The following is a 27,553-nucleotide window of genomic DNA, read 5'->3' as shown; positions in this document are numbered from 1 at the left end:
TTCATGTTAAATTACTTTATTAAAAATTAATTCAGCTGCACAACACATCACACCATAAACACATCATATGTACTCAGATGTTCAGAGGAATGAGAAGGGCACATATGTCAACACCAAAAATAATGTCTGGTTCTGAGAAATGACATCAGCTTTCTTCCCACTGACTAAATTCTGTTTTATTCTAATTTGTTAATTACATAGAATATTTCATTATGAAAAAAAAACATTACAACAAACACTTTGTCATATTAATTCTTTTCTAAATCTGTACCTATTTTACAACACATTCCACATTAATAATTTATTTGTCCATGGGTATAATTTTTAATTCATCTTCTGGTTATGCCTTACTGTGAGATACCAAACACACTTAGAAATAAAAATCAAAAACAAAACAAATCATTACTTTTTCAAGTTTTAAATCATACTCTAAATTTTGTATCTAAAATCCATGAAAATTATATGTTAGGTGAAAAACTCACAACCATGACAAAAATACAAATTCAAGAAAATTATATATTTTTTTTTGCTACAGTTATTTAGCCTAAGGCATCTTATTTTTTTAAAACCTGCAGCTTTAGCAAACGTAGTAGTGTGGTCAGATGTTAGCCCAGCTGTAGGGTCCAGAAAATCTGAGTTGTTCTAGTATTTCTTGTGTTTGACAAGCTGTTCCACCTCCTTCATAAAGCGCAGGCACAGCTCATCTTGCCACGGCAGGGCCACGCACTGCACCGCCAAGGGGAGACCCTCAGCTCCGGTCACAGCCTAAAACACACAGAGACCAAAGGTAAGGAAACTGCTCACTGTGGTCTCTGCTTCTACCTGCTGGACAAACGTGGAACTTCAATAAGGAAGATGCACCAAGATTGTTTAATGTGAAAAGTTGATTTCCATGGGAAACATTATGAGTGGGGGGAGAGGGATGGGCACTGAGACTGAAAATCTAAAACACCCCAAGGGACCAAACCTTCAAAAGAGGTTAAATGGCTTTATTTGGTAAAATTCTGCTTTCACAGGCAAAAAATGGCTTTTATGACTTTAACCAATAATTTTATAGTTAGTATTCAGTAATTGTTGCAGTAGTGCCTTTACAAAATAAAACATAAAAATAAAGTTACATTATTTTTAAAAGGACATAAAAAGTAACAAAATCAACAGAAGAACTACTATATTGTGTTCAGCTGTTTTTGCTGGCCTTTACAAACACCGTATTACCTGTTTATGCAGCTTGTCCCAGTAGTCCTGATAAATGCCTCTGAAATGCTTAAGTTCCTCCTCGTCCTGAGCCGTCACCGTGGACACGGTGACGGCGCCAGCCGGAAAATTGAGGAGATTGTAAAGCATTGTTAAACTGGTGAGACCTAAAGGGAAAACAGACAGAAAACACTGTAGAAGTTGTAGTAAGATTTGTGGATATTTTCCCAAAACTGAGATTGATTTGCTCCATATGCACAGTGACAAAAAGTGCTTTTTAAGGTGGAGGTTTAAAAAATGAAAATCAGTTTTCATGTGGACCAGATCCAAAGATTATTAAAAATGACAAGGTGCTGCACTTCACACAGGCCCAGTATGGCTTTCTGTGCTAGAAAGCACAACAGTTGATTTGTTCCATCAACCTTTCTTTACTCAAACTTAAATTGCATCAACGTTTTTAAGCTCAAGACGTTAACGACTGAGAGACAAGGGTAAACAGTGGCAAAGAAAAAACTATTTCCAATATTTGTTTTGAGTTGTCTGTGTAGCAGTATCGTGGAACTAGTTGCACTGTCTATTTATGTAATGATTGTCCCCCCAAATTATTCTGAGGAATGACGAGGCAGAAGTGGAACTTTTTGAATATGTCCATCTGGTTATATCTGGATTTAAGCTAAAACAGGAGGTTGTCGTCCGGGTTTGCTTTCCTGCTTCAGGCACTGGACAATATGACATTATTGATAAAACCATGAATTCTGCTCTCATGCAGAAAATCCTGAAAGAAAATGTTCGGCCATCTGTTTGTGGGTTGTTCTCCTGCATAACCCAAGGGAGGTCACAAAGAAAACCGGACTTGCAGTAGGACAATAATTCAAAGGCCATCAGCAAGTCCACCTCTGAACCTCTGAGTGACTCAAAAACACTTTGAATGAAGCTTTTTGTGTGGCCTAGACAAAGTACAAACCTAAAGGTGACTGAGATGCTTGACATGACCTTAAACAAGCTGTTCGGGCTCGGAAATCCTCCAATGTGGCTCAATTAAAACAATTCTGTAAAGAAGAGTGGGTCAAAATATCTCCACAGCAATTAAAAAGACTCATTGTACATCACATAGGGCCAGGCTGGCTTGGACAGCTTTTTTTCATAAGATAAATCATTATTTAAATATCTCATTTTGTATTAACTCAGGTTATCTGTGTCTGATATCAAAGTTTATTTGGTGATGTGAAACATTTAAGTGAGACAAAGAAACAAAAGCTAAAGAAATCTGTAAGGGGGCAGATACTTTTTTTTACTGGTTTTAACACATCTTCATCAAGTTGTGAGATCTAGAAACGATCCATATGAAAACAGTGCAGTGATTGCCGCAAATGTACAGCAGCTTTCACCTGAAAGTGTGGAGAAAGGCTCTCAAATCCAAGTATTCATCATTCTTCTATCTCCAAATGTCTTAACAGGAGCTTGTCGGTATACCGTACTTGTGAGTCTGCCGCAGTATAGTAAGTTGAAGGCCGGTCCAATCATGGGGCAAAGCAACACATCTATGTTGTGTTTCCTCCAGTGTGCTACGGTCTCAGAAATGTAGTCCTAATGAAACACAGAGTCAGTTCTTTATGGCATTACAAAACTGTAGGAATCATCTGCTAGGAGAAAGCAGTACCTCAACAGCAGCATGCAGCTTCCAAATCTCCGGGATGGCGCTAAAAAAGGCAACATTAGGGTGGGGAAAGAATGAGGAGCATTCTGGTCCAAAAAATATTTTAAAAGAATCCTATAACACAAAAGCAGAGTCTGAAGGATATTATCGCACCTGATTCCACAGAGGGCGCTCAGGACGGAAGGGATGCGAGGTGACTGTGAGAAAAACATGAAATAAATATAAATATGTATCCGTATTATATCCTGATTTCTGGAAAGGAAAAGTAGAACTCACAAAGGGCTTCAGCAGGAATACGAGGATTCTCTTCAACCATTTAGGGACAGAGTACAATTTAACCTGAGGCCTGAGGCAGGGGTCCACGGGTCCTCCTTTCCTGAAACACAAGCAGTAAGACCAGCAAGATCCATTGAAAACACTGCACTACTTTCAGAACATATTCAGATCACATCTGCTGAGCTATGAGCTGTGGTACGCTGGCATAATGTCAGCCTGTTCATGTCTGGAAGCTTTGGGATTGTCTTTTACAAACTGTTGTCTGCAACAAAACACAGAGCAGTTAAGATTTACCCAAATACTGAGAAATGTTTTTCTTTTTAGTGATGACAGTACAGTAAAGGTTAATAAAGGTTAATAAATAACTTTATTATAGCTTTTAGCAATAAACTGTTGAATAAGTAATAGCCAGTTATATAAAGTGTTTACTAATTACAGGTCAGACAGATACAGAACACCAGCAGAAAAAAATATTTGTCTGACTAACAAAAACTCTACTGAATCAATGTTGCTAGAGGTTTTATCAGACATTCCTGTGGAATTCTGAAATTCAAAAATAAATTTCAAGAATTTCAAAAGGAAAGGCCCTTTTGACGCAAGGCGATGAAGCCAAAATACCGTCCCATTGAACTGACAGAAGCAGAACGATTTCAAGCACTCCCCCCCTTTAAAGTAACTGCTTTTGCAAATTAGACAGAATAATGGAGAGAAATCAGAAGCTCTGTCTATGCTAACATTTTCTCTGGAGCGAGCCACAAGATTACTGAAGTGATGCTAGCAGGTCATTTTGTGGCAATGCTAAAACACAATGCAAATTAGGGTTTTGTAAGTTCATTTTCAGTAAATTCCTTTTACCTGATGCAGCAAGCTAGACCCTGATGCAACCCCTTAAGCCCGAGCTTACCGGTACCAGTATGGGCTGTGTGGTGTGTTTGATTTTTCTTTGTGTTTAATCACAAATAAATCAGACATAGTAACAGTGGCAATACTGCTTCCGCTTGAAAACTATTCTTTTATGTCTTACCTTTAAACAGGTATCAAACGTTTGCATGTAGACCTTATAACAGTGGAGCTATACTTGATTTATTTCAGGTATGTAATTTCAGCTGGAAATTGCTTCTAAAACCCTTAGGGCTTAACAAGATTGGTGCAAGATTTCAGTCAGTCTGAACTATACACTAACTCAGATGGTTACTGATATTTTCTGCTGCCTTTGCACCTCTTCCATTATGCAGACTGAATTTCTGGTGAAGAAAATTTAGATTTTTACCTCTTTTTAAATTAGGCATGTACGAACTCCATCACAGAAGGTTTTTTTCAAACCTATACCAATTTGTCCTGACCCTGTTACTATTCAGCTTCAAACTTGTGCTGAAAAAGTTATTCAGTCAGAGGAAATCTGAAAGGGTGTCCTAGCAAACCTGAGCCACAATAGTTCTGGGAGAGTCTTTAGCCAAGCTTTATATCAGCCATGCTCAGGATGTTCTTTCTTATGGAAGCAAATTGTTACCATATTTCAAATGAAAAAGCATTTTCAGAAATGCTTTTTCATTTTAAGAATGTGGCTGCATTGTTTGACTCATAAATGAAATTAGTAATTAATAATCCTATTTGCATTTTAATTTTCTTCTTCAAGACTGCTCATTCTTTCACTTAATTAAAATTAAAAAGACATTTGAGATTTATTTTTCAAAATGTACAAACTAGATGTGCAAATAGATACCAAAATTAAATTTGAAATGTAAAATTTGAAAATGAAAAAGCATTTCCAGAAATGCTTTTTCATTTTAAGAATGTGGCTGCGTTATTTGACCCATAAATAAAATTAGTAATCAATCATCCTATTTGCATTTTCTTCTTCATGACTGCACATTTTATGCCATAATCAAAAAGAAAACAAAGCAAACATTGCTTTTTCGTTTTCGTGGTCTGCCCGCAAAGTACTGCCCAGAACTCGAAAACGAAAAAGCATTCCGAGCTGCGGTCGCAGCAGAGTGACGTCAGCAGCCGCTCTTCCTCAGCTCCCTGCTGACCGAGCTACCCATCTTGTTCGGTAGGGGGCGCCGTGCACGTCTGCAGTGCATTACATTGCAAACGTGCCGAGAAATTGATTGAATTGCAGCAGGGCCGAGCTCAATTCGTGGCAGTGGCAGGCAGAACTGGTAGTTTCGGTGGCAGCCTTATGGTCTGGGACATCCAGCGTGTTTTTAAGCATTTATTTATAATTTTCTGTGAGTGACGATTCAGAATAGCCGCTCGTGCTCTATAATAAACCGGCTGTTTGTGCAATAAATCTTCATCATCCTTTCAACACGTCACACATACACATAGTGCTATTTATTTTCCATGTCAAGTAAATACAATCACCTTATGTTATGGGTCTAAAGCTGTTTATTAAATAATAATCAATAATGAAATCATTATTTAAAGGTAACAGGCTATAACAACAATGACATCCCATTTGCCGATAATCAGCATCAGCTTCCACAAAAACAGCGGCAACCGCATTGGCAAGCTTTTACGGCCGGTCTGGCACCTTCTGGCATCCTCGCGGAATCCCGTGCCACCAGAACTACCAGTTCTGCCTGCCACTGCCACAAATTGAGCTCGGCCCTGCTGCAATTCAATCAATTTCTCGGCACGTTTGCAATGTAATGCAATGCAGACGTGCACAGCGCCTCCCACCGAACAAGATGGGTAGCTCGGTCTGCAGGGAGCTGAGGAAGAGCGGCTGCTGACGTCACTCTTCTGCGCCCGCAGCTCGGAATGCTTTTTCGTTTTCGAGTTCTGGGCAGTACTTTGCGGGCAGACCACGAAAACGAAAAAGCAATGTCTGCTTTGTTTTCTTTTTGATTATGGCATAAAATGTGCAGTCGTGAAGAAGAAAATGCAAATGCAAATAGGATGATTGATTACTAATTTTATTTATGGGTCAAATAACGCAGCCGCATTCTTAAAATGAAAAAGCATTTCTGGAAATGCTTTTTCATTTTCAAGTTTTACATTTCAAATTTAATTTTGGCATCTATTTGCTGGGGCATATTTTGAAAAATAAATCTCAAAAGTATTTTTCTTTTTCAATTTAATTAAGTGAAAGAATGAGCAGTCTTGAAGAAGAAAATTAAAATGCAAATAGGATTATTAATTACTAATTTCATTTATGAGTCAAACAATGCAGCCACATTCTTAAAATGAAAAAGCATTTTCAGAAATGCTTTTTCATTTGAAATATGGTAACGATTTGCTTCCATACTTTCTCTGAATTGGATGTTTAATAACTTTTAGCCACATCCTGCAGAATTTAATTTCCAGTGTTTTGCTAATCTTAAGAACCTTTGTAGAAATACTGTAGATTTAGCTTTTTTTATTCTTCACAAAAACGAGGAAACAATATTGGTTTAAACAATGGTAAGAAAAAAAAACATCTTACAGTTTTTGTAGCATGCTGGTGGATCCATCTGAAAACACACCGCTTATTATGAGTTTAATGGCAACTTGATTCACCCTCAGAGGTTCATAAGGCACCAGCTAAAGGCAAAGATGATCGCATTAGAAACACTGCACTTTTAACAAAGCTGTGATCTTCATAGTACTGTATCCAAAGAGGTGTGTGTATGTGTGTGTTGTGACCTTACTGTGTGCCCAGCCTGCTCCAACAGAGCTTTGACCTCTCTGAGGCTGCGAATTATGCTCGGAGAAGGCTGTGAATACCCATCGTTTTCAAAGTAACCGATTCTAAGAGGCTTGGAGCTCTGGTACATCTGCAGAAACAACGTTACCATTTATTTGGATTTTGCATCAGATTGACAATTGTGCAACAGGAACAAAGACCAAATCTGCCGATCGGGCAGACTAATAAAGCTGGCAGGCTCAACCAAATTAACTCCACACTGAAACATAAATGCTGTTCAGCTGTACAAAACAGCACATGTTACTATGGCAACAGCTTCCACCACTGTGAGGATTTATTTTCGTCTTCAACAAGGTGATAGTGATATGAACTAACACTGTAAATCTACAGGGGTTGGACAATGAAACTGAAACACCTGGTTTTAAACCACAATAATTTATTAGTATGGTGTAGGGCCTCCTTTTGCGGCCAATACAGCATCAATTCATCTTGGGAATGACATATACAAGTCCTGCACAGTGGTCAGAGGGATTTTAAGCCATTCTTCTTGCAGGATAGTGGCCAGGTCACTACGTGATACTGGTGGAGGAAAATGTTTCCTGACTCGCTCCTCCAAAACACCCCAAAGTGGCTCAATAATATTTAGATCTGGTGACTGTGCAGGCCATGGGAGATGTTCAACTTCCCTTTCATGTTCATTAAACCAATCTTTCACCAGTCTTGCTGTGTGTATTGGTGCATTGTCATCCTGATACACGGCACCGCCTTCAGGATACAATGTTTGATCCATTGGATGCACATTGTCCTCAAGAATGGTTCTTTAGTCCTTGGCAGTGACGCGCCCATCTAGCACAAGTATTGGGTCAAGGGAATGTCATGATATGGCAGCCCAAACCATCACTGATCCACCCCCATGCTTCACTCTGGGCATGCAACAGTCTGGGTAGTACACTTCTTTGGGGCTTCTCCACACCGTAACTCTCCCGGATGTGGGGAAAACAGTAAAGGTGGACTCATCAGAAAACAATACATGTTTCACATTGTCCACAGCCCAAGATTTGCGTTCCTTGCACCATTGAAACCGACGTTTGGCATTGGCATGAGTGACCAAAGGTTTGGCTATAGCAGCCCAGCCGTGTATATTGACCCTGTGGAGCTCCTGACGGACAGTTCTGGTGGAAACAGGAGAGTTGAGGTGCACATTTAATTCTGCCGTGATTTGGGCAGTCGTGGTTTTATGTTTTTTTGATACAATCCGGGTTAGCACCCGAACATCCCTTTTAGACAGCTTCCTCTTGCGTCCACAGTTAATCCTGTTGGATGTGGTTCGTCCTTCTTGGTGGTATGCTGACATTATCCTGGATACCGTGGCTCTTGATACATCACAAAGACTTGCTGTCTTGGTCACAGATGCGCCAGCAAGACGGGCACCAACAATTTGTCCTCTTTTGAACTCTGGTATGTCACCCATAATGTTGCTCTTATTGGTGCAATGTGCAATCAATGAAGACTGGCTACCAGGCTGGTCCATGAAACCTCACACATTAAATGACAGGTGTTTCAGTTTCATTGTCCAACCCCTGTACTTTTTTATATTCCTTGCTTTTTAAACCATGTATTTACATACACTGTATAAACAGACACGTAACATATTTTTCGTCACTGTCCGACTTCACATAAGACTAAAATGTTCCTGTTTAAGGCCAGTTAGGAAAACCAAAATTATTTCTATTTGTTAAATGCCAGAATAATGACAGATTGTTAGAGGAAATTGTATGAATCCAACAGCAGAGGACATACCTCAAGATTAAAGGGTAATGGTGGCACAGTGGGGTCCAAGGAAAACATGTGGTCACAGAGAAGAGCCTGCATACACAGAGCTAAACTGTCCACGTCCTGTGCCAAGGGTCCAGGAGATGAGAGCACTAAGTCAAAAAGAGGCACAGCACTGTGGACAAATGTTCCACAACAAACCTGTAATATGTCCCTGTGTGCACAACTATCAACACTTACCACACTTTTGTCCTCGGTAAATGGGAGCAATGCCCTGTGAACTAACCGTGACACAAAGTAAAGGTTAAGCCACTGTGTTAGAGGCACCCATAAAACTGACTGAAGCTCACGCACCTGAGCCGGCCTGTTGTTGGCTTAAAACCACAGATACCACAGAAGGAGGCGGGTATGCGGATACTCCCCCCTATGTCGCTGCCAATTCCAAGAATGGAGCCACCTCCTCCAATCAGAGCTCCCTCTCCACCGGAAGAACCTCCGGAGGTCTTCTGGGTATTATAGGGGTTAACGGTCTGCCCGAAGATGGGGTTACTGCAATCATAGCTGCAAACCAAAGACAAAAACAGGTACTGATAAAGCCAAATATTTACAGGCACTGCATAAAAAGACACAACCATTTCCTTCATCCTTGTCTGATTTGAAAATCTGACTAAATTCAATTCAATTCAATTCAGTTTATTTATATAGCGCCAATTCACAACACATGTTGTCTCGAGGCACTTCATAAACGTCAGGTACATACATTTCAATTAGTCCTAACCATTGAACAGTGCAGTCAGAGTTAGTTATTTATTCAAATTGGATAAAAAGTTTTTCTGTCTAAGGAAACCCAGCAGATTGCATCCAGTCAGTGAGTTGCAGCATTCCCTCCTCCTGGATGAGCATGTAGAGACAGTGGACAGTCACTGGCGTTGACTTTGCAGCAATCCCTCATACTGAGCATGCATGTAGCGACAGTGGAGAGGAAAAACTCCCTTTTAACAGGAAGAAACCTCCAGCAGAACCAGGCTCAGTGTGAGCGGCCATCTGCCACGACCGACTGGGGGTTAGAGAGAACAGAGCAGAGACACAAAGAGAACAAAGAAGCCCTGATCCAGGAGTACTTTCTATGGGAAGGAAAAGTAAATGTTAATGGATGTAGCTCCTTTAGTTGTTGCACCTAGAAAGAATGAACAGATAAACTCTGAGTCAGTTTTCAAGGTCAGAGTCTGAAAGAGAGCACATATATTTAGTTACAGTAAAAGCTCAGTCAATCGCTATGTCTAGGAGAGAGAAAGGGTTAAACACTCAAAGACAGGGCCATGTGGATCATCTGTAGAGGTTGAGCATTAAGTTGTTGCCAGCAGAAGCTTGGACAATACCCCTCTCCAGAAAGGTGTCACAGGTAGACACAGAGCCAGGCCAGGTGTAGCTTCTAGGAAGAGAAAAGAGAGAACAAGGTTAAAAGCTGAAATAACAGCAAACAATGTAAAATTGGAGAGTAGTGTGAGAATGTAGCGAAGAGGGTGAAAGTGGTCATTATGTCCTCCACCAGTCTATAGCAGCATAACTACACAGATAGTTTCAGTTCAGATTATTTAGTTAAACGGCACTTATTTACAACGTCGTCTCAAGGCACCTCACAAAGGGTCCCCCTGATGGTCATTGTTATACTAAAAACCACAAGGATTGGGATACCTCTCTCTGTCAGACTGATTATAACCATTGGAAAAGAGAACGGGTCATACAGGCAGCAGAAATGGAGGGTGTGTTTGCACCTAAACTTCCATATTTTAGGTCAGTTAGGATTAGCAGAATTACTTATTTTTTCTAAACGGCAGAATAATGAGATTGATGCATTTATTACCTTCTTCAAATTTAGATTACACTAAGATTACCATGTTTTTAAATAATTTTGGAAAGCCCAGATGATGACGTTATGGCTTTGTAAAGGTAATTTAAATCAGCTGAATTAACTGGAGGTACACCAGTGGATATATTTGAAGCTTAACACAAAGGAGGGATTAATGGAGGGACTGGTGCACTTCACAAATTAGATGTTATCAGAAAGGAACGGTATGTTAAAATATTGAACCAACATCTCAAGACATCAGCCAGAAAGTTAAAGCTTGTCACAAATGGGTCTTCCCAACCGACAATGACCCTAATCATACCACCAAATTTGTTACAAAGGACAACAAAGTCCTGTTCTCAGCCCAATAGATAATTTCTGGTCAGAACTGAAAAGGTGTGTGTGATCAAGGTGGCCTACACACCTGATCCCATTACATAAGTTCTTCTAGGAGGTATGGGCAAAAAAGATTTAGCAAACCACTCAGAGAAGCTTCTGGAAGGATACCCAAAATATGAGTACCAAGTTATACAGTTTAAATGCATTTCTACCTAATAGTAAAGGAAATGTATGCTAACTGCTGAATTTAAATACATTTGTAAAAAAAAAATCTCTAAAAACTTTTTCATTCTGGCATTTAGCAAATAGTAGTAGTTTTAGTAATCCTAACTGACATAAAACAAGAAAAGTTTAGTTTGATTTAATGTCAGACAGTGATGAAGGATTATGTGCTTTTTATACCGTGTATGTACCATATATCTGGTTTCGACCGTTTACTGAGGACACAAGATAATTTTTATTATATATGCACAATGCGTGTGTTGCAACATCACCACGGTTTTAAGTTACTTTAACAGTGCTTGTGGCAGGTTGGTTTTTACAAAAGGAATGGCTCCTTGTTTCTTCAGTACTTCCACGATCACGCTGTCCTTCTTGGCTGGCTGGTTCAGATTTACGATCACGCCGCAGGTGCAGTCATAGTTCTTTGTTGTAAGTAGAAAATAGGTAAAGATAGCGGGCAGAGGGTCGAGTCAGATAAGGGCACATCAAAACAATAAACCTTATTTTTATCCAGACAATGCAGAAAGACTACTGTTGAAATTCTTCTAGCTGTCTACCTTATATGAAACGTTGTCTTTAATGCTGACAGGAATCCCATACAGGAGGCCTTCCTTGTTGGAGTCAACTCTTTTTAGCTGGTCGAAACTCTCCAGCAAAATTTCTGTGCAGCAGTTCAGGTTCTTGTGCACAGCCAGAGTCTGTTTGAAAGAAAGCTGTTATTTTAATTCAAACTGCATTAGGATACAAAAAAAATCAATGATCAGATTGCATGAGTTGGATGTATAAAAGGGTATAAGATGGTGAAATTGTTTGTAATAAGGGATATTGGACCTTTTGCATATAGGAGTAAAACACTTCCTCAGGGCACAACGAACCTTCCCGCAGCTTCTTTGTCAACTCAGGCAACGACAGTGACAAGATGGCGGCAGGGTCGGAGGATGGATGCTAGAAGAGAAGAAACACAAATGCTCACTGATAACGATTTTTACTCCACACATCAACTCTTGGTTTTACAAAGTTCATTTTTAAACTAGTAATTCAATGCAACAGATATTGACACAAAAGACAAAAAATGTGCTGCATATGCTGTCATACAGATATTATTTTAGAATCCAAACAGAAAATGAAGAGATTACAAGACTTGCTGGAGATTTTAAAAATGGCCCTGAAAAGTGACCAAAAAGAGTCGATCAGAGTCCCCTCAGACAACTCATAACATTGCCTAATAATTCCTGGCAAGGACTCCTAGCTTAAGACTGATTCACTTCGCTGATGAGAACGACTGAGCGAGGACACGACAGAAATTCCTATCTTAGTGAGAAGATGTGGTTGAGCTGGTTGCTAGGTATGATGTTGTCTTCAAAGAGCTTATTGGTTGTAGCAAAAACAAAAAACAAAAAAACCTACTGCGCTCCTAGTAATCAATGGAGAGAAGTTAACCAATGACAGAATTTAGTGTGGATTCAGAAATGTGTAAAATCATGATGATAAACTTAGCAAGATTAAATTAATTGTCACACAGCATCAACATATTTAAACTTAGCTTATTTACATGCTAATTATTTTGATTTGCTCATTATTATCATGTTTACTCAACATGCTGGTCATTTTCATACTGCATCTATTTCATATTAACTAATTTAATATTTATATTAAAATTCAGCATTTTACTGTGATCTCCTTCTTGTGTAATGAGTTTTAGTTTGGTAAAATGACCAAAACAGAACGAAGGTAAAAAAAAAGGTGGAGAAAAGCAAACTGAACAGATGAGCAGAGTCTGCTGGTGGAGGCAAAGAGAGGAGTGTTGAAAGGTAGATTTAGTCTTGGGATCACGGTGCGAACATACAAGGATTGCCAGCAGATAAATGTATCGTTCCCTCTGCTTTCAGTACCAGCCTGGAATGTGAGCAGCTCTGGTTCCTGCTGCAGTCAGAAGCTAGAGAGGAGATAGCAGAACACCAGAGAACTTCTCCACAGACGGGGAGCGTTGGAGATGATCATTTAGGCTGAGGCTGCTGACATCAAGTACAATACAGCAAATACTTATTTACCTCATTTACATCTTCCTTATTATTATACAGTGCTTATTGTACTGTATCTTATCTAGCTGCTGTTAGTTTAACAAAAATTAGCTAAATTTGGTGCGAGGCGCTTTTTTGAAAAAAAGTCGATTAGAGGCTTTGAAAAGCCACCAAATGTAGTTACAAAAGTGCTAATTTGGCAACACTGCAAACCTCTCTGCAAACGCTGTATAAACTGATTGACAGCTTTGGTTGGGGTTGCCAATCAGATTCCAGGGGTAGCCGGCGCAACCCCCAGCCACCCCTGTGGCCACGCCCCTGAACATCGGGAAGAATACATGGGTGAACTTCTTGATCTGGCTGGCCGAATGCATCTTTGAAGAAACCTTGGACCTGATGTAAAGTATCATCTGGATTCAATGTATCCAGTGATGGTACTCTGACTGAAAATAAGGCTACCCTCTGAACCTGGCTGCCTGAGCTACAGCAGAATTATAGATTTCAAAGCGTTTTTTTAACACTGCCTGAAGAAGACAGCATAGAAACTGTAGCTCCGCACGCCTAGGGCTGGGCGATATCAAGAAAATCTATTATCACGATATCTTTGGGCTAAATCAAGATAGAAGATATACAGGTCCTTCTCAAAATATTAGCATATTGTGAGAAAGTTAATTATTTTCCATAATGTCATGATGAAAATTTAACATTCATATATTTTAGATTCATTGCACACTAACTGAAATATTTCAGGTCTTTTATTGTCTTAATACGGATGATTTTGGCATACAGCTCATGAAAACCCAAAATTCCTATCTCACAAAATTAGCACATGTCTCATCCGACCAATAAAAGAAAAGTGTTTTTAATACAAAAAAACGTCAACCTTCAAATAATCATGTACAGTTATGCACTCAAGACTTGGTCGGAAATCCTTTGGCAGAAATTACTGCTTCAATGCGGCGTCGCATGGAGGCAATCAGCCTGTGGCACAGCTGAGGTCTTATGGAGGCCCAGGATGCTTCGATAGCGGCCTTTAGCTCATCCAGAGTGTTGGGTCTTGAGTCTCTCAACGTTCTCTTCACAATATCCCACAGATTCTCTATGGGGTTCAGGTCAGGAGAGTTGGCAGGCCAATTGAGCACATTGATACCATGGTCAGTAAACCATTTACCAGTGGCTTTGGCACTGTGAGCAGGTGCCAGGTCGTGCTGAAAAATGAAATCTTCATCTCCATAAAGCTTTTCAGCAGATGGAAGCATGAAGTGCTCCAAAATCTCCTGATAGCTAGCTGCATTGACCCTGCCCTTGATAAAACACAGTGGACCAACACCAGCAGCTGACACGGCACCCCAGACCATCACTGACTGTGGGTACTTGACACTGGACTTCTGGCATTTCCTTCTCCCCAGTCTTCCTCCAGACTCTGGCACCTTGATTTCCGAATGACATGCAGAATTTGCTTTCATCCGAAAAAAGTACTTTGGACCACTGAGCAACAGTCCAGTGCTGCTTCTCTGTAGCCCAGGTCAGGCGCTTCTGCTGCTGTTTCTGGTTCCAAAGTGGCTTGACCTGGGGAACGCGGCACCTGTAGCCCATTTCCTGCACACGCCTGTGCACGGTGGCTCTGGATGTTTCTACTCCAGACTCAGTCCACTGCTTCCGCAGGTCCCCCAAGGTCTGGAATCGGCCCTTCTCCACAATCTTCCTCAGGCTCCGGTCACCTCTTCTTGTTGTGCAGCGTTTTCTGCCACACTTTTTCCTTCCCACAGACTTTCCACTGAGGTGCCTTGATACAGCACTCTGGGAACAGCCTATTCGTTCAGAAATTTCTTTCTGTGTCTTACCCTCTTGCTTGAGGGTGTCAATAGTGGCCTTCTGGACAGCAGTCAGGTCGGCAGTCTTACCCATGATTGGGGTTTTGAGTGATGAACCAGGCTGGGAGTTTTAAAGGCCTCAGGAATCTTTTGCAGGTGTTTAGAGTTAACTCGTTGATTCAGATGATTAGGTTCATAGCTCGTTTAGAGACCCTTTTAATGATATGCTAATTTTGTGAGATAGGAATTTTGGGTTTTCATGAGCTGTATGCCAAAATCATCCGTATTAAGACAATAAAAGACCTGAAATATTTCAGTTAGTGTGCAATGAATCTAAAATAAATGAATGTTAAATTTTCATCATTACATTATGGAAAATAATGAACTTTACCACAATATGCTAATATTTTGAGAAGGACCTGTATAAAACGATATGTTTAAATAACCTTGAAAAATAAATGTCATTTGCAACCATTAAAAGATTTTATTTTAACCATTTTCAACAATCAGTTGCACATAGCTTTTCACAATTAGCAATACTGACACATTATGTCTCTTTCTGTGGTCAACATTAGACCTTTAACAAGATCCCAGCAACCAAAAAGGAAACCAGGCAAGAGCCCATGATACAAAATACATTTGAAATTAAAAAGGTGTTCCTTTATTCATAAAACATAAAATAAAAGATTACATAAAAATTGTAGAATTAAAACATTTTTTTAATTTAAAAAATGTGATAACCTGACTATAAAAAAAAACGACTGACCAGGAACAGTAACAGGTATCAGAGCATCCTAAAACTATTTGCAATGCTCTTTACGTGCTGGCAATTTTAAAGAACCACAAAAAGTTGTAAAATGGAAAACATTGCCAAGTTAAGACAATGCCTGCAAAGCCCCTGAACAAGAACAATCACATCACAGGTATTAGAGCATCTCAAAACCATTTAAATAATGATTGCTATTTATGTGCTAGATTTTAAACACAGTGTTAAACAAGTGTTTTCTTTTTTGATGCATCTGTATGGAGCTAACTTGGGGCCATAAAGTTTGTTCAAATGAAAAAAATTTGAACCTAAAAAATAAAGGTTTGTTCAAACAAAAAAATTTAAACCTGAAAAATAAAAGTTTGTTCAAACAAAAAAATTTGAACCTAAAAAATAAGATTGTTCAAAAGAAAAACATTTCAACCTGAAAAAGTATTTTGAAACCCCCCCCAAAAAAATTTGAAAACTGGAAAAAAAGTTTTGCAACTGAAAAAAAAAAAAAAAAAACAGATGTGAAATTGGAAAAAAACAAGTCCAAAACGACTTTTCAGATTCAAGTTTTTTTTTCGAACTTGCAGATTTTTTTTTTGGCTTCAAACTTTTGGCCCTGTTTTGGCATGGGGGGCGGAGCCTCAGATCACGGGGGTGAGGAGTCATGACCGACAGCTAAACACAGCTGCTGAACAACATATTCCCAGCTGTTGCATTCAGGGACTGTGGGAACTGGAATTATCTGTAATACATCATCGATATTCTATATATATGTGATTGGTTTTGAAAGATAACATGCTTCACCGATAGAAGCAGCTTACGTGAATACACAACGCGCATCTCAGAGGAGAAAATATGATCTTGACAGATTTGCACAGCATTTTAAGTCCGTGTTGGAGATTTCCCATGCTCTCAACATCAAGCAAAAGAACCGCCAGACTAAGCGGCAGGAATGAAACCAGATGCAAAACGAGCCGGTATTTTCCGAATATCCTTGCATAATTAAGCCTGGACTTGTTTTCACATGGACTGGACTCGGGTTTCGGTTTCTGGTGCATTTTTGATTAAAACGTGTTTTGTCTTCATTTAGTGAAGTGACTCACAGCCAGGCAAACTGGCATACGGGGCAACCGAGGAAATCCCCGGTGGACCGCTGGCTTAGGCATTTCTTATTTTGTGAATGTTTAGTTTTTAATAACGCCTTTCACAGACGCAGGGCGCTGGGCCGGTGGTTCAGCTCGTGGGCCGGTGGTTCACTTCAGCCTGTGAACCACCGGCCCACGAGCTGAACCATCGGCCCACCGCCCTGCACAGACGCAGGGTGAGCAATCAGTACGGAAGAGGCGACAGTTTCTGGGGCACTGATATTTTTTCTGGACCATTGTGCCCTAAACTATGCCATATCAACCTGTTAAGGATAACCTTTATTTATATGACTCAGCAGTTTTTCCCATTTATACCTTAATGATATAAAGCATAAGTTCTAATGTTTCCTTTTTGTCAGAATAGGACAAGAATACTCATCGACACACATTACAAGGATAAATGGCCCAAGGTTTGTCATGAATGACCTGTGGCTGGGGCACTGGGTTTGATGGTGGAGCAGGCTGTAACTGGTTTGATTAGAATGCAGCAGCACACTTAGATTAAGGATGGACACCAGCTACTACACAACCTACCAGATAGACACCACAATGGTGACACACCAGTCTACTGATAAACACTGAGGGAGGGAACATCCGTTGCATCGGAGTGCCAGATATAAAACTACAAGTGACCTTCTATCGAGGCTCTTTCTCATCCTTTCACAGATGCTAAGGTCCAAGACGAGCCTCGGCGCTGATCTCTGTAATCATTCCTCTGCCTAATTTAGATTAAAGGAGCTGAAAGTTAGAAACTGTTTGAGAGTCGTTCATTTAAGAGTCAGTGTTAGATAGAGTGTGATCGCTTCTGGGGACCAAGGATCAGAGAAACTGCGAGAGGTCTGACCACCAACAGGGTACGGTTGCTCGGACAAACCTCTCCTCTGCTCCAGTCAGGCAGATCAGCTCTGCTGCGCACTGGCGAACAGCTGATCTGTAACACATGAACATGCGCTGCAGGGCGGCCAGCTGAGCGGACAATGAAGAGCGGAGATCAGAAAAAAAAGCCGGGGCTACTAAAACAAACAGTGGCAATTATTTAAAAAATAAATATATATATATATATATATATATACATATATATATATATATAGCAGGCTGTAACTCCACCGGGGATTTCCTCGGTTGCCTCGTATGCCAGTTTGCCTGGCTGTGAGTCACTTCACTAAATGGAGCCCAAACACGTTTTAATCAAAAATGCACCAGAAACCGAAACCCGAGTCCAGTCCATGTGAAAACAAGTCCAGGCTTAATTATGCAAGGATATTCGGAAAATACCGGCTCGTTTTGCATCTGGTTTCATTCCTGCCGCTTAGTCTGGTGGTTCTTTTGCTTGATGTTGAGAGCATGGGAAAGGTTCAAATTGTTTTCTTCTGAACAAACCTTTATTTTTCAGGTTCAAATTTTTTTCGTTTGAACAAACTTTATGACCCCAATTTAGCTCCATACATCTGGCTTTGATCCTGCTTGCGTTTCCCTAGGCTGTGAAGCGGTTGACTCTGCTGTAAACTGGTCAGGCAGCATAACATCTGCTTCCATCTCCATTATGGCTCTGTACTTGATTTCCTCCAACTTCTTTGTGGTGATGTATGTTGTTTTGAATCTGGGATCGACTAATGATGCCATGTCAGTGGAAAGGTCTGCAAATTTCTCCCCAAGATAATCCAGGATGGAGACTCTGATGGACTGGGTCAGTGGAGTGTTATCTTCATGAACTGCCAATATGCTGGAACGGAAGAGATGCAGCACAGGTTTGACCTAGAAGACTGTGACATAGCCCTCTCCTGATAGGGCATCAGTGAATTCCACCAGTTGTTTCAGAGCCGTGTGCACTGTCTCGAGGACTTCCATGTCTTCCCAAGCCAGAACAAGATATTGTGTTTTTTTGTCTGAGGCCAAGACTACCACTCGGTCAATCATCTTGTAACGTGATCCCCATCTAGTGGGAGACTCGTTGATCAGCTGATGTTGAGGGATCTTAAGTTCTTTCTGCACAGTGTCCAGATCTCTCCTCTTCTACCAACTGAATGAAAAAGTGCTCCCAATCTTTTTGCAAACAGAAACAGCACGCTCAATTTGGGGGCCTTTCACACTTTTCTCTGAAAATAAAGAAAATAACAACTATATTATAATGTATGTACATTCAGCAAACTAGTCGCCCAGCCTCATACTCAAAATATTGTTGTGTACATGTAATTAATCGCATATTTTACATCAGCTTTAAACTAATTGTTTTTGACAAAGTTGTATGTTTATATACTCCATGAATTAATTATTGCAAATGCAGAAAACTTTAACAGGTTGAAAACATGCTACCCAATTTTTCTAGTGAAATGAAAACAAATATTTTACCAAAGTTCAACAAAAAGATCCATAAAAATCACATTTTTTATGTGTTGCTGTAGACAAACAAAAATCCAATAAAGATATTTATTTTTTATTTTTGCGGAATTTCATTTAATGCGGAAATCAAATCTACAATGAAACAATACTGAATACTCACCCATTGCAAGGTGCAACCGATGGCCAAAACACTGCAGCCTGGTCCACCTGTTCAGACTCGTTGCTTTGATAAATGTTACTCCCGTTATCCGTGGTGATGCACACCTGACAACTTTCTGATAGCGTCCATGATGTGAGAGCATCTTGCAGTCCTTGTGCGATTAGTTCTGCTGTGTGGTCCTTGGAGCAAACGTTTGTTTGGAGGCAGAAGCTTTTTAACTCCTACTGGTCGAAGTAATGTAGGGTTAGGCTAAGATACAGATTGTTGTTAATCACCTTGTGCATTATATATTGTCCAGAGTTCAGTAGTCTGACAGCTTTGAGTCTTTAAGTCTGATTGAAAATCCTTTTATTCAAGGATATATTGCATGGGAGCGCAAAAAAAAAAAAAAAATCACGTCCCTTCGTGGATTCTGTACAACTCCGGTAATGCTTTTTCTGTGAAAAATTTGCGACCGTATTTGGCATTAAGTGTCTTAATAAGATTTCTGAATCCGGGTTTTTCCACCTCGCTAACAGAAGCCATGTCTTTGGCGACATATTTTGTGACTGCTGCTGTGATTTCCCTCCACCTCGTACTTTTTCTGTCGTATGGGATAGCTTTTGCACATGAAGACGCCAGCGTCATCTGCTTCACAGCTGGTTTATTTGATGTTTTCTTTGGTGTGTGGGGAGATGCCGACATGCGGAGTTTACAACCGTCTTCATCTTGCAGTGGATGACTTTTTAGTTGGTGGAATAAGATTGTGGTATTGCTACCTTTTGTAGCAATGGTTTTTTGGCATGTTTAGCATATTACCGCCTTTTGTTCAACATCCTCCTTGTAAAATCCAAACCACTGTCATATTATTGATCCAGTGCTGTTTCTCTTTGGAATTAGCTCGTCTGACTGCTCTTCAGTATTCCCATTCACCTGCTGATACATCGAGTTTATTCGATATATCGCCCACACACGCCTGACACGTACACCAGTCTGAGCGGACGTTTGCAGTATATCGCCACTATTAGACTCTATTAGACGCTTCCCTGCTCATCAGAATGGTTCACGTAGGAGGTTGTATCTGGGCAGAGAAATTTCACTTTGCTCCTGCAATGTGAGCTTATTTTGTTTTATCTGCATTTATCTTCTCACAATAATCTGCAAAATTATTTCCACAAAGTCATTATAAGTGTGCTAAATTGTGTATTCATTATCTACTAATGTTAAAGCTCAAGCTCTGCTAATACTAAGACTGTTGTCACCATTAGTTCTGCAGTGTTTACTACATAGCTCGCTCTGTTCGTGGTGCAATTGGCTGTAGCACACTGCCAGTACCCATACACATATTTATATTTGTAGTAATGGTACTTAAAAGGTACATGTGGGACTTAGAGGGGTTTCTAAATGATGCAGCAGCCACTATTTGCTTTGTTGATAAGCTGTGCTGCTAATTCTGGATGGTACATCCTTGGGCCTGCTGTCAAGACGGACAAATTGTGAGTCTATATTGGCTTGTTGCCACCATTTTGGTAGTCCATTATTCCATGTGAAGGCTAGTTAACACAACATTAAGAATCAATTGTTCAAACGTTGATAACTTCTAATTGAGCAAATACTTTTTTTTTATTTTTACTTCGTAGTTTAGTTTAATTTTACTAATCTAGTTTAAATGTTTTGACTTAAGTGTATTAGGTATTTTTAATTAGGTCTTATAATTTAAAAAAAAGTATAAACAGGGTAAAAGCATTCATGACAAAATGTAACTACCAACTAACGATTGAAGGACCAACAAGGTTACCTAGGCAGACTAAAACCCTCACTGACCTGGTATTTACTAACAACCCAGAACGTTTAACAAAGACTTATAATCTGATGACAGAACTCTCGGACCACAATGTGACTGATTGTTAGGAAACTGACTATAAAACGCCTGTAGTATTTTGATAAACCTAACAGTGAAAAAATAAAACTCATTATTCCAAAAATTCATTATTCTAAAACAGTCCAATTTGAAAGGGAAATCAATAACATAAACTGGGAGCATATTATGCATGTAGATGATGTAGAGGAGTGCTGTAATCCCATGACAGCAGCAATTACAGCACTATTATTAGGTTTTAGTTATGCTTTCGAGAGTTAGAAAAATCATTAAACAGTAGCTTCTAGTGTGATCACACAATGAGTGTTTATTATTCAAGGTTAAAGTTTACAGGTGTTTTGTGTCTGTATCGTGAGAAGCCGGCAGTGTATTGTGGAGGCATGGTACTCCTCTCCCTGAAGATTCCTGAAGACGTGTGGGAAACAATTCTTAAATGATGAAATGTATCTGTTTCTTTGATACTGTTGCTGGGGAGACATCCACAGACAGAATGATTGTGTATTGTGTACTGCATAGCAGCGTGGGGTATAAAATGTAATGTAACGCACCCCCTCAGTGAGACAACACACAGATGTTTCCAGGTACCCGTGTAAGTGTGATGTCTCCCTCTCTGAATTCAGATTGGTTTTACGGACGGCCAGTAAAGTTTCCTACCTCGACAATACTGAAATATGAAAAATCATCAAGACGCGAGACTTGGCGTCTTGATGAAAACATCTTTACATTCAAAATCTAACACTGCTCTTTTGATTTACAAAGGTTTAAGGAATGAAGTTGTACTTGACCTGGGTATAGCAAAACCACCTATACCCAGTTTGGACACACATGTCCACATTAACACATGTGGAATTATATACTGAACAAAAAAGTGTGAAACAACTGAAAATATGTCTTATATTCTAGGTTCTTCAAAGTAGCCACCTTTTGCTTTGATTACTGCTCCTCACATTCTTGGCATTCTGTTGATGAGCTTCAAGAGGTAGTCACCTGAAATGGTTTTCCAACAATCTTGAAGGAGTTCCCAGAGATGCTTAGCACTTGTTGACCCTTTTATCTTCACTCTGCGGTCCAGCTCACCTCAAACCATCTCGATTGGGTTCAGGTCCGGTGACTGTGGAGGCCAGGTCATCTGGCGCAGCACCCCATCACTCTCCTTCTTGGTAAATAGCCCTTACACAGCCTGGAGGTGCGTTTGCGGTCATTGTCCTGTTGAAAAATAAATGATGCTCCAACTAAACGCAAACCGGATGGAATAGCATGCCGCTGCAAGATGCTGTGGGAGCCATGCTGGTTCAGTATGCCTTAAATTTTGAATAAATCCCCAACAGGGTCACCAGCTGCCTTCTGTACAACTGCGTTAGACAGGAAGTGTATGTTCAAAATAAAAGCGTGCAGATCAAAAACAGGAAGTCAATGACCTCGTTCCAGAAACTTCAAACAAAAATGGAACACTTTCTAATTTGCTGTCACAAAATAAGCTTATGGTTATTTACACTCCAACCAAATGATGTGTTTGAGTGTTTGTATTCATCAGGCCAACAAATTATTTTCACCAAGAAATAACCACTTCTAATCATTTGCTTATACACATTCTAGTATCAAAATAAGCTTTTGCACTGGACGCTCCACAATGGAACGCTTACTAGAGCTCTGACCTTTGTTATTCAGTCTCTTATCTCCAAAAGAGATTTTTACTCTTCTCACGAGTCCGTCCTTGCTAATAACAGTCTCCAGGACTCTGGCAGGTCTCCACTCACATCTGGGTAAAGGTTCATCAATGTCCAACACAACAGCACCTACTTTAAGATTTATTTTGGGTGAGTGCCAGCGCTGCCTGGCAATAAGGTTGTGCAGATACTCCCGCCTCCACCTGCAGCAGAACTGCTCCGCCAAAAACTGCATACGACGCCATCTCTTTGTTCCATAGAGGTCCTCCTTCAGAAAGACACCAGGTGGAGGCAGTGAAGTGCTGGATTTCATGTGGAGCAAGTGGTTAGGGGTAAGTGGTTCTAAGCTGTCAGGGTTGTTAAGGTTGTCCACAGTCAAAGGGCAACTATTGACTATGGTTTTAGCTTCATAGAGTAAAGTTCTAAATGAAGCATCATTAAGTCTGCCATGTGCAAGTGACAGAGTAGTATTTAACACACTTCTGTCTTTATCTGATGTTCCCAAACTCCGCCTGCATGATTGGAGTGAGGTGCATTCATCAAAAAGTCACACCGTTTTTGGGACAGATAAATGCTCAGTCTCTGGGTGTCTAATTTGTTTAAAGCATCTTTAAACTCATTTTTTGCGCCAACAAAGTTTGTCCCTTGATCACAAGGAATTTGGCGGACTGCACCTCTGCTCGCAATAAAACACCTTAATGCGTTAATGAATGTATCAGTGGATAAGTCTTCTAAAATCTCCACATGAATGGCGCGAGAGCAAAAGCAAGTGAATAAAAGTCCATAGCATTTATGTTGTTTTCTTCCCTCTGTAGTAACAAAGGGGCCAAAGCAGTCCATACCACAGAATGTGAAGGGGGGGATGGCTCTAAACGTTCAGCAGGTAGATCGCTCATTCTCTGGCCCTCTGGAGCTCTGCGTAGTCTACGACAAATGACACATTGCTGGACTAATGAAGCAACAGTTCTGCTCATCCCAGGGATCCAGTAGCCACTGGATCTTATTTAGTTTATTGTGAAGCCCTTTCCTTGATGCTTCACTTTGTCATGACAGTGAGCTATTATGAGCTTGGCCACATGATGCTCCTTTGGAATAACAATAGGGTGTTTGAAAGAGTCTTTGATAGATGAAAGTCTCCCTCCCACCTTGAGAAGACCATCCGTGTCCATGAAATCGTCCAGGTGATGAAGTCTGTTGTGATGTGGTATCTGGCTGCCTTTGTTTAATAGTTTAATCTCCTTTCCATACATTTGTCTTGTACATTCTGAATGATGAGGGTTACTGCCGTTTCTTGTTCACTCACTGTAGCAGGTGCATCTGATTTGACTTTCTTAGCCCATCTTATGAAACGGGATACAGCTTTGACTGAGTTGGACCATGACGAGAACTTTGACAAACGTTCTGCAAGGTTGAAAGTCTCTGTGACTTTAGTTAACATTGTCTGCGTCTTTCTGACTTCTGGATCTCTGAAAGACAGATCCTGCTCTACCCTCTGTGTTGTGGGCTGGTCTTTTTTCCAGAGAAAAGAGGGACCAGTGAACCAGTCAGATGAAAGAAGCTCAGAGACAGATCTTCAATCCAAATCACTTCTATATTATTCTGTCCAAACCTAACCTCGTATGAACTGTGCTGAAGAAAAGCTGTCCGGGTGACGATGAAGTTTGAAGAGACGTCCAGAGTCTTTAAACGGTTAGCTACAGCTAACCTCCTTAGCTGTGGGGAGTGGCGGCCATTCTGTCGGCCGGCCAAAACTGCACGTTACCATAACCACGGTGATGCGGTTCCTGTTGTCTTTCTCTCAGACAGGGAAAACCGCTCCGCTCTGCTTTGTAGAGACAGCTTCTCTGTAGGGAACTGGGGCAGTTTGCTTCTGCAGGCCTCAGAGAGAAAGTAAGCAATTCTTACACCTTAATTTCCCCGTTCATGAATGAAAATACCGGATACACAGACAGTATTTCAATCGTCCATAACTTTGCATATGATCGATGATCGTATGACATCCTTGGATCCAGTTTGAAGAGTTTATGTCTTTTTGTCAGCAAAGAGACATCAGCGCGCTGCCTCTCCGATCCCGGTCCCGCAAAGAGGAACAGTGGAAGAGGGCGGATGTAGCAACAGCTGTGCTTTTATTTGGGCAGTGGCGTCACAGGAAGTCCGCAGTTATCCCGTTTCCTGGCTGTGCTCGAAGAAGGTTAATGCACTTTATTTTGAAAAGTTCCAGAAGAGTTCGTACCGGAGTTTAATGTTGAAATCCATGGCTGGGTCCCAACATGTACCTGCTCAACATCACTTCTTTCAACAATGTCTTTCATGTAAGTTATATAGACTCTTGTAGTTTTCATCCTTGTTGAACTTCCGTTTTAAGTGTTCAAGTCTGATTTCAGCAAGCTTTCTGTTGTCAGGTAAGTGTGGACTTACTTTGAATGGTAGAGGCATCTCACAGTGACCTTGTTCAGTTTTCCTTATTCCTTTCTTAAGCATGTCCAAAAAAATGAGATCCTCTTGTGAGACCATTTTGTCACTTGCTTTAGTGTCCTTAAAATCTGACTCTAGCATATTAATCACATCCATGGGAGTCACAGGAGGCAACTCCTTTACTGTGACTCTATGACACAAACTTGATTCTTTACACTGAGAGATGGTGTTGAGCCTCCAACGATACTCCACCCTAGATCTGTGAGGATTACATATTGCTCGTAGTCTCCTCCTAGTACCACTTGTCTTGGTGCTAAAGTTCTGGGACAGTTAAATCCAATAAGGAGTCCTACATCACAGCTTAGGAGAGGTGGTATCTTATCAGCAATTTCCATCAAGTGGGGCCATTGTTTTGCTGTGTCACTGGTGGGTATATTGTCATAGTTAACTGGTATGCATTCCTTAGTGTATGAAGGTGGAAGGTTAATGCGAATATCTGAGTTATAACCTCTCACTTATAAAGTATAGATAAAAGGCCAATCAACTATCACTATCGTGCCATTTTTAAGAACTATAATGAGCTTTGATAGCCTTCGCAATTATATTTTCTTAAAATTATTCACAAATCCATCAATCATTTTGCCCTCACGTACATTTCTTGAGAGGCAGACCAGTAATAGAGTCACTAAAGACACCACAAATCAGGACTTTAAAATACCATACTGTAGGACCAGAAAATGTGCTCATTTTTAAATACTGTAATTGTTTTGAATAAGTAGGTAAGAGATTTGGTTTAGATCACTTGCTGGATTTTCATTGTATTTACTGTTAAGTTTTGCGTTCCATTTAATTTAATTGTTAAAGGTCCTTCTAGGGTCAGGTATTACAAATTAGCCATGGCTATAAACATTGTGATGCAGGCATTAGATTGTTTTGAGGTAATGATCTATGATTATTGTATGTGTCCCTATGAAATAAACACTAATACTAATAATAAGTTGAAGATGAAGTATTTTGTTAATAACTTCTTGTATTATGGAGAGAAGTTGTTTGCGTTTATCCTGTATATACATGTGTGCAGGACTTGCTGCTTGAGAACGCCACCATGTGAATTTACTCCATCTATTGTTCTATAATACCACACCTCATCAGGCAGGTATTTGTAAAACAATTAACAGAGACTTAGAGCTGTTTGGCAATAATTCCTAATAATCAGATGGTGCCCCAACTTGTTAATTTAGATTAAAAGAACAAACTTTATGAATGACTGCCTTGGGCACTTATTTCTAGTTAGTCATAGCCAAGCCAAACCTATAGTTGCACAGCACAATTCTAGCAATTATTATTATTGAACATTTAACAGCCAGTCCTGACAGGGCTCACTGCAGTTCTTTGTGTTCTAAATTTGTGGATAATTGCTTTGTTATGGATTTGTAACCCTTTGCAGACTGACACATGGAAACAGCCTTTATATGCATTTGTTCTTTATGTGTTGCTTTTTAAGAACGTTTAGCCTACTGTAATTTCTTAGACAGAAAATCTCTTTAAATAATTTCTGATTGTACAGGTCTTGCAGTAATGAGGAGGCCTGGATGTAGCTGGAAAATTGAGAGAAATGTGGTTAATTAATGGTTCCTTTAACAATGAGGCAATTATATTTTTTACATAGGGCCAGATCGGTTTGGATAGATTTTTTCTCTTAATAAATGGAACCCTGATGAGAAAACAGATTTTTATATTTTCTTAGGTTATTTTAGTCTGATATTTTAGTTTGTTTAATGATGTGAAACATTTGAATTTGAAAAAAAAAAAAAAAAAAAGAAAAATGTAAGGAAGAAAGTACTTTTCTCAGCTGTGTAATTATCTGTATTTCAGTCGAGCTTCTTGACATTGGCCCATAGAGTCACAGTTTCTGCTGTTCACCGCATTGTGACTTGAGAAATAAAATTTCCCCAGCAATAAAAACCCAATATAATGTCTACGGTGACAGATTGCAACATCTGGGTTCAAAGTTTGCTCTGGCATTTGGCAACAACTGTCAGATAAAAACATCAATATGTTTGAATTAGAAGCAAGGGGAAAATAAAGTAAATGCCCATCCACATTTCTCATTTATTCCAAGCCCGATCTCTCACCGACTGTCTGTAGCGAAGCACCTCCTGCTCAGCCCGCTGCAGGCTCTCGGTCCTCCGGTTCCTGGCTCTTTGGATCTTGTCCTTCGCTGCCCGGTGCTCGCTGACGGTCCGCACTATCACCACAAGGGCTCCCAGCCCGCAGGCAGCAGAGGTCAGCAGAGCCGCTGTCTGACTCTCCATCTTCATTCCTTTAACCAAGCCTTGCAGAGCTTCCATAGTGTCCGTTCTTTCAGGGGCAGACAGAGACTGGTGTTACGGCTACATGTGTTTTCTTGCTAACTAGTTACCAACTTCCGTTAG

General features: G+C 40.2%; 1 protein-coding gene across 2 annotated transcripts; it reads right to left on the bottom strand.

Annotated features, from left to right (window-relative positions):
• On the bottom strand, positions 1-27,553 carry LOC124873320 (vitamin D3 hydroxylase-associated protein). 2 transcript variants are annotated; one of them, XM_047373881.1, is made up of 15 exons: positions 27,254-27,553; positions 11,773-11,886; positions 11,499-11,639; positions 11,230-11,363; positions 8,886-9,092; positions 8,772-8,812; positions 8,559-8,683; positions 6,763-6,888; positions 6,558-6,655; positions 3,128-3,227; positions 3,005-3,048; positions 2,855-2,894; positions 2,673-2,781; positions 1,216-1,361; positions 1-765 (listed from the first exon to the last, which is right to left on the bottom strand). In XM_047373881.1, the coding sequence occupies exons 1-15, from the start codon at positions 27,467-27,469 to the stop codon at positions 643-645; spliced, it is 1,764 nt and encodes a 587-aa protein (XP_047229837.1). In that variant the 5' UTR covers positions 27,470-27,553; the 3' UTR covers positions 1-642. The 2 variants fall into 2 exon arrangements, with proteins under 2 accessions (XP_047229837.1, XP_047229838.1); XM_047373882.1 differs by lacking the exon at positions 1-765 and having other exon boundaries at positions 1,228-1,361; positions 2,583-2,781.

The sequence above is a fragment of the Girardinichthys multiradiatus genome, chromosome 9, assembly GCF_021462225.1.
Source record: "Girardinichthys multiradiatus isolate DD_20200921_A chromosome 9, DD_fGirMul_XY1, whole genome shotgun sequence".
Classification (NCBI taxonomy): domain Eukaryota; kingdom Metazoa; phylum Chordata; class Actinopteri; order Cyprinodontiformes; family Goodeidae; genus Girardinichthys; species Girardinichthys multiradiatus.
This window is presented reverse-complemented; position numbering and strand designations above follow the sequence as displayed.

Bases quoted from the DNA above. Each gene is read 5' to 3' on its own strand.
- LOC124873320 (XM_047373881.1), bottom strand. From the start codon at position 27,469: ATGGAAGCTCTGCAAGGCTTGGTTAAAGGAATGAAGATGGAGAGTCAG. The intron at 11,640-11,772 runs GTCCAATATCCC...TCTTTCAAACAG, and splicing joins TTTACTCCTATATGCAAAAG to ACTCTGGCTGTGCACAAGAA. The intron at 8,684-8,771 runs GTAAGTGTTGAT...TTTTTGACTTAG, and splicing joins TTACCGAGGACAAAAGTGTG to TGCTCTCATCTCCTGGACCC.